This window comes from Sminthopsis crassicaudata, chromosome 5 (assembly GCF_048593235.1).
Source record: "Sminthopsis crassicaudata isolate SCR6 chromosome 5, ASM4859323v1, whole genome shotgun sequence".
In the NCBI taxonomy this organism is placed as follows: Eukaryota; Metazoa; Chordata; class Mammalia; order Dasyuromorphia; family Dasyuridae; genus Sminthopsis; species Sminthopsis crassicaudata.
In genome coordinates this window covers 183364071-183379023 of record NC_133621.1, presented here as the reverse complement: position 1 = coordinate 183379023, position 14953 = coordinate 183364071, and the positions used below count along the sequence as shown (strand labels likewise).

Sequence of the window (14953 nt, the reverse complement as noted above, 5' to 3'; positions counted from 1 at the left end):
CTGCATGTGGCCTCTAGATATCATATTTGATACTTCCAATATAGGATATTAAAGTAAAAAGCAGATGTGACAGCTGAGTGATGGTCAGAAGTCTTTTGAAAGCTTGTAGGAAATGCTATACCAAAGAATTCAATGAGGATGAATATTCTCTATTTTCAAAAAAGAGGAAATTTTTAATCTATAGATCTATGAGTTTGATTCCTAGAAATATTTTAATACTAAATTATTAAGTAGCTAATGAATATCTAGAAAAACAGCCAACTTTTACTGATAATTTTTTTTATATCTTGAGCCTAATAAAGACAGCTGGTTTGACATCACTGTTTCTTCCCCAATCCTATCTTTGTATATGCTTGATTTTCACCTGATGCCCTATTAAGTTTAATAACAATTCACTTATCTGCCCTTTCCCCCTACTAATGTTCAGCTTCAATTTTTTTCTCCTTTTTGAGATTCTGTCTCTACTACATTGCCTTCATTTTCTCAATGATTTTTACAAATACAAATAAAGTCCTCCTTATAAAGTGGGATTTTCAAAGAAAATAACACTGGAAACTAGGTGGGGCAGTCAGTAAAGTGCTAGACCTTGAATCAGAAATATCTGAATTCAAATCTGGTCTCAGACACTTATTAGCTGGGCAAGTCACTTAATTCAGTTTGTAAAATGAGCTAAAAAATGCAATGGCAAATCAGTCTGGTATCTTTGTCAAGAAAAACCTAAAAAGTGTTCATAAAGAGTCAAAAGTGACTAAAAAAATCACTAAACAACAATTCCCTCTTGCAGCATATAAATATTAAATCATCCTTGCCTTGACTCATTCAGTATTTTAACCTCTTATCTTTTTATTTATATATATATATACATACACATATATATGTATATATATATATTTTTAACACCTGTCTGTTAACTTTGTAAATAATTTACAAGAAGACAATTTGCAAGTCAAAAGCATTGCCCAGCTCTCCAGCTTCACAGGTCCACTCAGGAAGAATGAAAGTTTGGTATTACTTTAGAGCCATCTTTACTTATAAAGAAAAATTATTCAATTTTACAGGGTAGACAATGGAGAGGAACAAGTCAATTTCCTTTGATTTCCATTACTTCATATTCTGACAGTTTTCTTTAATTTCTTATCCTCATTTATTAATATTATATGATTCAAATAAATATTTTTAATATTTGAATTTCATTGTGTAAGAGTTTCTTTGATTAAAAACTTCTGGAATTTGGAAAACTTTTTCTGGTTGAGCAAAATTTATAGTTCCTCTCTGTTGGAGTTATATATTAATATGCATTTGACCCTCCATTTCTAATTTTTTACATGAATTTCTGGATCAATATTCAAATTTGTTATTGATTTGTTCATTTGCATTTTCCCCCAGGACATAAAAAAATTTGTCAAATTGTCCTGCTAAAATTCTGTCCTTTGGTTTAATTGGTTTAAAGAAAGCAAGTCTTTTTCTAGGTTAGGTATTTTAAAACTTTATTGTGTTCTTTTCTCTACCATTTCAAAATTTATGTATCCCATTTAAGTCATTCTATTCTATACCTTTTATCCAGTTTTTGCCAACTATTCAAAACTTATGAATCTTGGGTTCTTTATTTTTCCTTCCCTTCAGTACCTTTAGTTCCATATTTGTATACAACATGTCAAACTTTCTATCTTATATTATGTTTTTCAACCACCAAGAGATTTTTATGATAGGCTTATTCTCTATTCTGGATATATAGTTAATATTGCTATTTTTGAATTTTATACTTTACTTTCAAAATTTTTACTCATTATTTTTACTCTCATTGTATTTATTTATTGTTATCAGGACCTCTTTTTCCCTTAATCATAACTTTAGTTTCTTTGCTAGTTTTTCTGGTATATTTCCCCTCTCCTGTTTATTTTTTTTTACTAACTATGGAACATCTGTTACTGTTTTGAAGAGATGATGTGGAGATGAGCAAATGAGCTTACTCATAATCATTGAGCCTTCTTGTCAGAATGTCCTATTATATGCTGTTTTAAAGCATGTTTATTTCTTGAGTTATATTCTACTTAAGCTAATGTCAAAATAGTTTATATTTATTCCATGTATATGCATGCATATTTATATACATATAATGGTGGCATTGGAAACAGTTTTGTGGGTAATATGAGCGGTCAGCATGGAATAAAAAATTAACCATGGATATACCACATAGACGTGATTATTATGTGACTGAATACACACATCGGTGTGTTTTCAATTAAAAAAACGCAGCTTCCTTAGTTCAAATGCAAAAATTAAGTCTCACAGGAATCTATGATTGAGACATAGAATTTTAAAGGCATAAAGGAAAAATAGTTTTCCTATTTTTATTGGGTTAAAAACCTATTCTATTACCAAATAGACAAAAGCTACAAAGCAATCTTTAAATAAAATTATCCAGGAAATAATACTCGAATTTTCTTTTCTCCTTAAAACAAAATTAGTCAATCAAGGGCCACATGAGGAGAATTCCTTATGCAACATCCAATAAATGAATGTTCAGACTCTTCTTAAAGGGGGGGGGGGGGAACTAACAACTTTTCAGCACAAGCAGCTCCACTTTTGGAGACCTTTAATTTTAGGACATCCAATCTAAATTTGCTTTTTTACAATTTTAGCCCATTATTGCTGGCTCTACTTTCTGGGCCCAAACAACTTATCTAATCTTTCTTTTTCACACAATAGCCCTTCTACTTCCTAAACAAACTTTAATGTCCCTATATCTACCTTAATTCTCTTTTTCTTCAGGAAAAAGTACTAATTTTTTGACTGATCCTTATATGATGTGGTTTGGATGCCATGTAGCAAGCATCCTGGTTTCTGTGCTCTAGATACTCTCTATTTTATTAAGACCCTCTTTTATACTGTGTGGTGCCACAAACCAAACACGGGTCTCTAAAGGTAGTCTGGCTAGGGCAGATTATATTTTGCTTAGCAGTTTATATTTTGGTAATATCTCATTAAAATAGTTGGGGGCTATATTTTTTTGAAGTTACTCATTCTATTCCATTGTTGGGGGCACCTAGCTTGAAGATAGAGAGATAAAATATAAAATCAAAACTTTCATATCCATCAACATATATCTTTTAAAAGTATAGATATCAAATGCTAAATTGGGAGGACAAGTAAACATTAAAATTTGTTGATGGGAGCTGTTATGTCCAGTTTATTGAAATATACAATGAATCATAAAGGCTATACAGTAATAACACAAGTAGGAATAAAGGTCAAAAGTTTTAATACAATTAATTCTTACTAAAAACATTATATTACGAATTTTAAAACTTGTTTTATTCTAAGACAATAAAATTAAAAAGGCAATTTGAGATCTAAAAATCTTAATCCCTTTGACACACATTTTTACACTTTTCAGAGATACCTAGTATTGCTCTGAAAATGTTTGCATCATATTTGTCTGAATGCAAGGCTGTACTTAAAAAAAAAAAAACTCAAGTGCAAACTACAATGTTATTTATAATTTTATGTATAATTTTTCAAAATATTTTCAGAGGCAGAGTTTTTGAGTTTTATACTTTCAAAGCACAGTCTGTATTTGGACCAGTGTGTTATTCCTCAATTCTCAAAAGCAACAACAACAAAAAGACCTGGCAGAACTGAAGCATTGACAGTATCTGATGCCAAGTGGGAAGCATATTTCTAAATACCACAGGAAAGGACCTTGTCATCTGTGGCTGTTGTCCAGAACTATCCATATTAAAAATACTCAGGAGTCATGACAAAAGAACCTTGTTAACTGCCAAATTGCAATAAACTTGGTTGGACCTCTGCCTAAAAGGCAGTCTCAAAGAGGTAAAAGCCAAGAGTAGTGTCATAGGAAGTATCCTCTATACTTCAAAATGCATACTTGTAACAAAGAAGCTCTTGCTTGATTTTCTTCAAGAAAAGTATTTAACATAGTTTTTTAAAGTACATAGTGCTACTAAAAATTCAGATCAAATAGCATAAGATTGAGTTTAAAAATACATTGAAGAAAATAAATGTTTAAATAAGAATTAAAAATTATTTTCTTAAAAATTATCCAAGAATAGAAGTACTATATCAAATAAATGAGTCATACCATATAGAGCCTTTGCACTTGTTTTGGAGTTATGATCTCTGTCCATCTGAGGAAATGTGGGTGACCCATAACCACTGTAATAAAATAAAGATATCACATTATTATGTTTCAAGTGACTGTCAAAGTGGCAAAAAAAAATGCACCTGATCTCTTGGGATACATTAAGGAAAACATAGTATCAGAACAGAGATCCTATATAGTTTTACCATACTGCCGACACTCTATCTAAACTACTATGGAAATTTCTGGTTAATTTATTTCGCTAAAAGTACTAATTGTATATCCAGAAATGATATGAGGACTCTAATCTATGACCTCGGAAGATCAGTTGAAAGAAATTGGAATGTTTAGCCTTGAGAAAAGATTTATAGAGTGTGACTGCTATCTTCAAGTGTTAAAAGAATCATCACATGGAAGACATTTCTTGTCTCCAAGAAATGGAGCATTAGTGAAGATATGACAATCAGATTTTAGCTTGATAGGAAGAAAATTTTTCTGAAGAGTTAAGTTATCTGGAAGAACAATGGACCAAAGTGGGAAACAGTGAGCTCCCTACTTAAATATTAATCATGTATTAAGTACCTATTACTTACCAAGCATACCACTAAATGCTGTGGGTGCAAATAAAAAGAATAAAATAATACTTGTTCTCAAAGAGTTTACATTCTAACTGAAAGCCAAGTACATATATATATATATATGTTAACACCAATATTATTAAAAAGTAACACCTTTTAATTCTAACACCTTCCCTCAATTATACATATGTAAAAGTATATATAGACATATATATAATATATATTTAGAATACATAGAATATTTATGTAAAATGTATATAAGCAATATATATGCAGATTATAAATAGAAAGATAATATACTTTATAAATTATATACAGAATAAAAAGACATGATATATAAAGACATATAGCATATATGTGTCTGCATATACACATAAGTATATATAACATATATGCATATATTTTATTTTTATTGTTCAATTATTTCAGGTGTATCCAATTCTTCATGACCTCATTTGAGATTTTCTTAGCAAAGATACTGCAGTAGTTTGCAAGTTCTTCTCTTGTTCATTTTGTAGATGAAGAAACTGAGGGAGAATTAAGTGACTTGGCCAGGGTCACACTGCTAATAAATGTTTAAAATCAGATTTGAATTCAGGAAGATGAGTCTTTATGACTCCAGGCTTAATACTTTACCCACTGAACTATCCAATTGAAACGCACACACACACACACACACACACACACACACACACACACACACACACACCTCCCATTCCCACATTCTGTGATCTAGTCAAATTAGCCTTCTTCCTATTCCTCATACCTGGCATTTTCTTTCCTGTCTCCCTTTCTTTGCACTAGCAGTCCCCCTACCTAGAATGATTCTCAGTTCATCACTGCTCCACAGAATCCCACTCTTTTTTCAAGATCTGATTTTCCTTATTTTCATAATTGCAATGCCTTCCCTCTCAAACTAGTTTATATTTAGTTTTTATACTTATTCTCTATGTACTCATATATGTATGTAATGCCTATTCTGTTGAAATATAAATGCCTTGCAAGCAACAGCTATATTTGTATCTCCAATGACTACCATAAAGTAGGAGTTGCTTGAATAAATACTTATTTAGGGGCAACTAGGTGGTGCAGTACACAGAGCACCAGCCTTGAAGTCTGGGCACCTGACCTCAGATCCGGCTTCACATACTTACTAGCTGCAACTGCCTCACAAAAAATCAAAATACTTATCGATCAATTATTATTCATTGATTTATTTGCACTTAACTGACTAGACGCTATAAAGTTTTAAAGATAATATGTGCTAAAAATGAACAGGAATGTATATTGCTGAGATACCTAATAAGGAATATAAATTAACTTTACATTTGCAAATATGAAATGATATACATAACAAACCCACTTTCCCAAAGATTAGTTTAACTTTTCAACTTACTTCACTTGAGGAGGATAACTTCCAAAGCCACTGGAATGGCTGGAAATATGTCCATTCATCCTGGCCTTCACGGCTTCACAATTATATTCTATAAAAAAAGAAAGAAATGGATTTAACATATTTAACAGAGATAGATAGATATAGACAAAGAGAAAGATCTTCAAATTCAAAGAAAGTTGGAATAATCATACTAAATTTCAAAAAGAATTGCCTAAAATATCAAAATCTATTCAACTAGTCTCAAGTCTCAAAGTACATATGCATATATTTTATCTGGATATAATGTCCAGGATATGGTCTCAAATATTTTAAAAATCAAAATAATCTACACATACATATTATATATATATATGGACATATATATATGTGTGTGTGTGTGTGTGTGTGTGTGTGTGTGTGTGTGTGTGTTTGTACATATAGTTCCAAATTGATTTTCAGAATGGCTGGAATAATTCATACCCCTAGTAACAGTTTGTCAATTTGATATTTTCAGATTTTCCAAAATTTGTCATTTTCCTTGTCAATTTTGCTAATTTAATGGATGTAAATTATAATCAAAATATTGCTTTTGGCCACATAATTTACACATTAGTGATTTAAAATTTTCTTTTTTAAAGTATGACTTTAAATAGATTGGATTTCTTCTCTTCAAAACTGCTTGTTAATATCCTTTGATCATTTATCAACTGAGAACTAGTTCTTATAATAATAAAAATCCTCCTCATGAAAATACTGTCACAATTATTTATCACACAGTAATTGCTTCATATCTAGATTACACCAAGGTTCCCCACTTGACCTTCCTTCTTCCACATCTGCCTATCCTTCAAATTGCTGTAAAACTAACTTTCCTTCTACTCAAAAATTTAATTACACTGTCTATACTGGTGATTCTCACCCACCTTGCCCCAAATTCTCCCAATGGAGATGAACTCCAATCTTACACCTCCAACTGACTTTCAGATATCTCAAATTGAATGTCAGTAGACATCTTAAAACTCAATATATCAAAAACAGAATTCGTTGTCTTTCCCTCTAAATCCTTCCTTCCCTTCTCCTACCTTTTCAATTACTGTAGAAGAAAACCATATTTTTCCAAATCTCTCAGGCTCACAACCTAGGAATCATTATGAACTCCTCATTATTTTCCACCTCTCAGATCCAATCTGTTGTCAAGATTTATCAATTTCACCTTTACAAAATCTTTAGCATAAATCCCCTGCCTTCTGACACTGCTATCAGCTAGCACAGGTCCTCATCACCTCACTCCTAAATCACTGACATAGCCTCTTGTTTTTGATAGATTGAAAAATCTTCAATGGTTCCACATAAACTCAAGTGCCACATTTAACTCCTATGTCTGAATGAGCATAACATAGTCTTCTTCCATCTAACACATACCACAATAACCCTAGTTGTCTGGTAATGTTGGACTATTTAGTTCAGGATTTTTGCCCAGGGGGTTTCCCTTACTTTACATGATTCTTCATACTATAATATTTATCCATCCTTTGAGACCAAGTATGAATCCTAACTATCCCCTAAAAATTTTCTAATAGTGAAGTATCATGGGAGGGTTGGACTTGGAGTAAAAAGAGCTGTTATGAGTCCCTGCTTTATCATATAGTACTTGTCATCATATATGTACCATATAGTAACTGTCAAAGTTAGTTTTCTCATCTATGCTGGATAATCACAGAGATCTCCTTTCACTTCTGAAATCTTATAATTAATCTCCGTCTTGAACTCCAGAATTTATTTGGATGTAGGAGTGTACAACTATCCCTTTCACCTTGCAGATGTTAGGGGCATGGCACCCCTATGATCTGGAAGATCCAAGTAAAATGTTCATACCAGAGAAGAAGTCTGAATTAAAAATAAAATATATCAATATAGTACCATACTATTTATGTATTGTATACATTTCTGTGATTCTAAACTTTTTCTTCGTCAAATCCTGGTCTCATGATATATCTAAAGGATGATGGGAAAAGTCAAGATGTGGAAAGGATAACTATATTTGCATTCTAGCTTTAAATTAATACTGATTTTTAAAATCACTTCTCTTCATGTTATAATGCTATCACATTAGGAAATTTTAGGTTAAAAAATATATGCAAGGCATTCCATTCATTACTTTTCCTCACAGGACCCTAATTATTACAAAATAGCTGATCTGGGTGCCACATTTCAAAAACGACATTAACAAGCTACAATGCTTCCAGAAAAAAAAAAGATACCTCAGATTGGTGAGGGAACTTAACAATATATTACATCAGGATAAGTTAAAAGAACTGGATGGATATCCAGCCAAGTCTTTGAATAATTGAGTGCATCTAAGCTGAACTCCTCTTCATCACCTCAAAAGAATAAGAAATAGAGCAAAAACAAAGAGTTAAAGGGAATCAAACTCACATGAGAAAAACTAGTAGAGAAAATAGAGGAATAAAAAATAATATGGGGTCAAATTTCAAAGATTTGTGAAAAAAGGTGTCATATTTATGATTTAATCCTTCCAAATGATCTTTTCCATAGCTTAAAATATAAATGCAAAATTACACAATACTTAACAAGTTAAATTAGAAATTGGCCTATGTTCTAGATGGATGTTTATGAATTAGATATTGCCCTATTTCTTCCATCCTTTTTCTTGAGGCATATTTAAGCATTGGTGCTACTATTTCTGGTTGCTAGGAAAAGTGATATCACACAAAGTAATGACCAAAGTCCGAAGAATGCTATTATATTTGTCTCTGCCATTAATTAATCATGGAACCCTGAGCATATCACAATTTCTTAATTTATAAAATGATAATGTTAATAATGCTGATGATAAAGCTCATGTTTACTTAAGTCTTCAAAGTGTATAAAGCATATAATTATAATGTATTATTCAAGTCTATCTCACAAGTATCACTGAATCAGAGAAATGAAAGTGGCAATACAGTCTGTGCTAAGAACCACCAGTAACAGAACCCAATACCTTTTAATATACTCCAGTCCACTCAGGGATATCTCTAATTTTTAGGAAATATTTCTTTTTTTCTTATTATTCATTTGTTTTGGTTATGCCCAACTCTCCATGACTCCATTTGGGGTTTTCTTGGCAAATATATTTTAAGTGGTATATCATTTTTTCTCCAGTTAATTTTACAGATGGGAAAATAAGGCAAACAGGATTAAATGCCTTGCCCAAGGTCATACAGGTTGTACTTGAGGCCATGTTTGAACTCAAGTCTTCTAACTCAGGACCTGTGTTTTATCATTGTGCCTTTATCAAGCTTAAATCTTCCTTTCTGCATCTTCCACCTTATTTTCTTTATAAAGCTAAGCAGAATAAATTTCTCCATATTAAACCTTCCTATTTTCTTCCATCAATCTCCCTTTGTATTAGCTATATAATTTCCAAAATTTGGCACACAGTACTGATTACAATATTCAAATGGCATCTAGCCAAACACCATGTTATTTTAAATGTTGTCTGGAATATCATTTGCTTTTTTGTTCTTGTTATAATGTTACACTATTGACACAATGAATCTATAATCCACTAAAGAACTCATTTCTTATGTATAGCAGAATTGCACATGTTTAACATAAATGGAATTACTTGCCATATAGGGAAAGGGGGAGAGGAAAAGAAGGGGGAAAATTAGAACACAAAGTTTTACAAAGGTAAATGTTAAAAATTATCTATGCATATGTTTTGAAAATAAATAATAATAATAAATAATATAAATAAATGAAAATAAATAATAAAAAGAAGAAATGAAATAAAAATAAAAGAGCCTTATCATAACCCAAACTTTTGAACTATACTTATGATTTCCTGAATTCTTTGAACCCAAATGTAGAATTTTAAACCTTATTAAACTTATCTTTATTTGACTTGACCTGTGAAAATCTTTTTGGATACTCACTATTCCATTTCACATGTTAGCTGTCTATGGTTGTCAGCTTTACGATCAAAAACTGAGAACTGGAAGAAATCCTAAAGGCTGAATCGAACCCCCTTATATCCGTGAGGAAAAAAGCTAAGAGAGATTGTATGGCATTAACAGTGTCGAACTGGTAATACACAGGTCATTACATCACCCATTATATGTTACATTTAATCACTGACATCAACAAGTTTGACAGATAGGCCTTCTATGGTTTCACCCAAATAACTGATAAAAATATGGAACAGCCTAGATGCAAGAATAAAAGCATTTCTACTCTTTCTAAACTGACATTCAATTTAGACTAATAATTACACTTTGGGGTTTAGTCATTGAATTTGCTCCAGTCTAGGTGTATCAAAAACCCAAGTGCTATCTTGTCCATAGGGATGGCAAGAGAAACTTTGGCAAATGCTTTACTGAGATCAATAACATTCTACTGACCAAATTCTCCTCTCATTTTTTTTGAAAAGACAAAATTGCCTTTGTTGTTCAGTTTTGTTTGACTCTATGATCCCATTTAGTGTTTTCGTGTATTAACATTTCCTTTTCCAGCTCACTTTTAAGATGAGGAAACTGAGGCAAACAGAATTTAGTGACTTGCCCACAGTCACACAGCTGGTAAATATGAGCCCAGATTTGAATTTAGGTTTTCTTGATTCCAGGCTGAGTGCTCTATCTCCTATACTACCTAGGTGCCCAACAATTGACCTATTTTAGTTTTTTGTACACATACTGTATGCATAATTCAAATATTATATCATTTAATTAAAATACATCTACATTAAACCTTCATTTCCAACAGAGGTCAATGGATATTTAAGATTTCTGGAGGAAGGCAAGTGATCTATAATCATATGAAAGACTATTATATATACAAATACAAATGGAAAATAGGAGCAATTTTTAGTGTTTTTCTCTCCAAATATGGATCAGTGACCTAGAACTGGGTAACAGATGACAGAGTTCCTAATATTAATTGAGGGCTCCTAAGATCCCTTTCTTTCCTGGTATTTCTTGCTCTGCTATTTTATCTCAGTTCTTTTTCTATCATGGGTATTAAAATGCTCCCAGTCCTGATGCTACTGCTGCCACTACTCCAAACGCCTATCCAGCTCTTACTCCAGTGTCCATAGACCTTTTTGTATTTCTTCCTAAGCTCCTTTGGACTGGAAAAATTACTCACTATGACACTTCTTGGCTTTCCAAATAAAAATTCAGTTTGGCTCATTTTAAAAAGTTCTTATAGAGAAGTTTTAAAGGAAATCCAGGCAAAAACATTGACTCAGTATTCCATCTTGTCTCTACCCTCATTTCTTGTACATCCTGACCTATAAATTAAATGTATGATACCTCTACTCCATAAATGGGTTTCTATCTTAACTATGATGCTCTAAAATTCATTCATTCATTCAACTATCATTTATTAATTGTCTAGTATGACTTAGCAACTGGCCTAGGCACTAGGAATAGAGACAAAAATGAAAATCTTTCATCTCAAGGAGCTTTTTAGTGATGTGATTATAATTAAAAAAAACCTCTAACCTAAAGATTCATCTGTAAAATGAAAATAATACTTGTACTATTTACCTCATAGATTTATTGTAACACCAGTTATTTGCAACAATAAATTTCTTGGTAAATTTAAGTTGTTAGTATTACTACTTCTGCTACTACTGGTGTGATGCTAGACAATGATAGCAATGACTGCAATGACATAGAAATTTTAGAGCAAGAATCTAGTAGTCAGACTATGTCTAGTTCCAAAAAATAGTTTAGCCAAATTAAGAGAGGTTCATGATTAAGACGCTGGTCACCAGCTAATGATTTCATGGACATATTAACACATAAAACCATCTACTAAGATATGGAAAGTCATGATTTCAGCTCAACTCAACAAGCATATATCAAGTGTTTACTTGAGGCAAGACCATATATTGGAAACCAAGGATTCAGGGATGAAAATAAAACAGTCCTTGCCCTCATGATATTTATATTCTTCTGGAAAGATATGACATATCCCTATGTAAGTAAATAGAGGATCATTTGATGCTGAGTGAAATGAATAGAACCAGAAGATCGCTGTACACTTCAATGCTGTATGAAGATGTATTCTGATGGAAGTGGATATCTTCAACATAAAGAAGATCCAACTTACTTCCAGTTGATCAGTGATGGACAGAAACAACTACACCCAGAGAAGGAACACTGGGAAGTGAATGTAAATTGTTAGCACTACTGTCTATCTACCCAGCTTACTTATACCTTTGGAATCTAATACTTAAAGTGCAACAAGAAAATTGGATTTACACACATATATTGTATCTAGGTTATATTGTAACACATGTAAAATATATGGGATTGCCTGTCATCAAGGGGAGGGAGTAAAGGGAGGGAGGGGATAATTTGGAAAAATGAATACAAAGGATAATGTTATAAAAAATTACTCATGCAGATATACTGTCAAAAAATTTATAAATAAAATTTAAAAAAAAAGTAAAATAAAATAAAATAAAATAGAGGATCATTTGAGAAAAAAGAATGCATAAAGAACTGGGGAGGTTAAGAAAGGCTTCTCAAAGAAGGTACAAACTAAATTCAGTCTTAAAAAAATTTAAAGATTCTGAAAGATAAAGATAATAGGGCATGAAGGAAAGCTGGTATAAAGGCCCAAGGACAGATGACTGAATGCCACCTCTGTGGAATGGCTAGTAAATAGTCCAGTTTGGCTAGTATGTATATAGTATGTATATGTCTTTTCAAAAAGAAATGAGAGGAGAATTAGTCAACTCAAATAAAAATGAGGGCCACTGATTCATATGTAAGATTCATATGGGCTGCAGATAGACTTAGAAAACCACATATTAATATTATATATGTGTTATTATATTTTTATTTATTTTATAAAATACTTACAAGTTACATTTTAATCTGGTTCTGTAATATTCAAGTGTTGTGGGCTACAGGTTGATATCTCTGATATATATAAGTATGTGAATGTAAAATGACTAGGAAAAAATAGGTTGGGACAATATCATAAAAGGTTTTAAATGCCAAAGGCATTTGGTATTTATCCTAGATGTGATAGGTTTCATAACTTGGGAACCAGAAACTAAATTTAGCATTTAAAACATATTTTGATAATAGTATTTCAATGTAACTGGTTTCCTTTGCAAAATAATGTATTTTAATCAATGCATAAAACATTTTTCTGAGATGTTCATATGCTTCAGACAACCAAAGGGGTTCATAAAACAAACCAAAAAAAAATTCCTTTCTTAAATGATTTGGGGAATTATTGATGATTTTTATTTGAGGGGATAATAGTCTTGGACCTGTCTTTCAAGGTTACTTTAGTAGCTGAATCCAACATAAATAATAAAAGCTAAGTAGTTCAAGTGTTTTACCCAAATAACCCTGTGAGGACAATATCAGGCAAAAGAGTGTGAACTATTTTTGGAAATAATTTATCATGATGATATAAGAGATCAGATTTCAGTGGGTTTAGAAGAAAGGCACCAAATGCAGACAGATTTTCTAGAAGTTTAGCTGAAAAGGGAAGTAGAGATATAGAACATTAATTAGTGGGGATGGTAAGACCATGCAAAGGTTTTTTGGTGGTGATTGTAAGAGAGAAAAATCCAATACATAAGGAGAGATTGAAGATTAAAGGAAAAGTGGCAATAAAAGTTTAAACAAGATACTGGAAAAGATGGGAACATTAAAAATATATGTATATTCAGTGATTCAAGGCAATCCCAATAAACTTTGGATGGAAAATGCCATCCACATCCAGAGAGAGAACTATGAAACTGAATGCAGATTAAAGCATACCATTTTCACCTGTTCCTATCCCTTCTATTTTCTTTTTCCTCTCATGGTTTTCCCCTTTTGTTCTGATTTTTCTCTCCCAACATGACTCATAGGGAATTATGTGAAAAAATTATATATATATATATGTATATATATATATGTATGTATATCTATAGATAGATAGATAGATAGATAGATAGATAGATAGATAGATAGATAGATAGATAGATAGATAGATAGATATACACATACAGACAGAGAAAAAGAGAGAGAGGGAGAAAGAGAGATATACATGTATAAAACCCCCCCAAAAGGGGGGGGATAGATGTAGAGTGGTTGGTTTGGGTATGGAAAATGGCTATCTCTTCAACCAAGACAGAAGTAAAAGAAAATGTAGTGGTGGAAAAATGTCTGAATGATGTGAGATGAGGATAAGAGAAAGAACTCCTTGTGAATGGTCTCAATTTTTTCAGTTAAGGTTTAGTCCTCAACTGAGAGGAGGAGGAAAGAGTCGTGTTCATTTTAAGGAGAGACAAGAATGTTGTGGAGATTGGGATAGTAAAATAATAATGGGGGCTAGGAGGATTGCCTTGCCATAGTGAAGGTAGAGTTGAGATTAAATAATATAAATTTGTATCTGGACCTATGAGTATGATTCCATGGCTTTTTCCAGCTCTTAGCATATGAATAGAAACAAAGGAGGGAAGTGGTAGAAGTAATCTAGGTTAGGAGATTAGCAAGATATGATAAATGATAGGACAAAGGGTCATGGAATTTGAGAGTAAATAGTTAATTGATTCACTGAGGGGTTAAAACCAAGAAGGGAGGAGAGTGTAGCCAGGTCTGAGATGATGCTTTTGTTAAAGAACTGGGTATTAGAGACTATGGAAATCTTGGAGAGAACAGACAACAGAGTTGGAGGTTCGAAAACTTAGAAAAAAAAAGATTATAACCAGATAACAAAATTCCAGAGTTAATGAATACAGAAATGGAAAAACTGTGGCTGCTCATAAAACTGAAAACATAACCATCTCTATATATTTGATGAGGTAAGTTAGGAGATATTAGTAGACTAAAGAATTAGAAAGCTAGAATATTTAAAGGAATATAATTTTGTAAGTTG

At 32.0% G+C, this 14953-nt stretch overlaps 1 protein-coding gene across 3 annotated transcripts in view; it reads right to left on the bottom strand.

Moving 5' to 3' along the window:
• EPS8 (EGFR pathway substrate 8, signaling adaptor) overlaps positions 1 to 14953 on the bottom strand; it is a 232425-nt gene that overhangs the window by 90824 nt on the left and 126648 nt on the right. For all 3 annotated transcript variants that reach the window (XM_074268960.1, XM_074268958.1, XM_074268959.1), the window contains 2 exons: positions 6077 to 6164; positions 4103 to 4176 (listed from right to left, as the gene is read on the bottom strand). In XM_074268960.1, the coding sequence (XP_074125061.1) occupies positions 4103 to 4176; positions 6077 to 6135 (133 nt within the window). In that variant the 5' untranslated portion in view covers positions 6136 to 6164. The remainder of the gene's footprint in view (positions 1 to 4102; positions 4177 to 6076; positions 6165 to 14953) is intronic.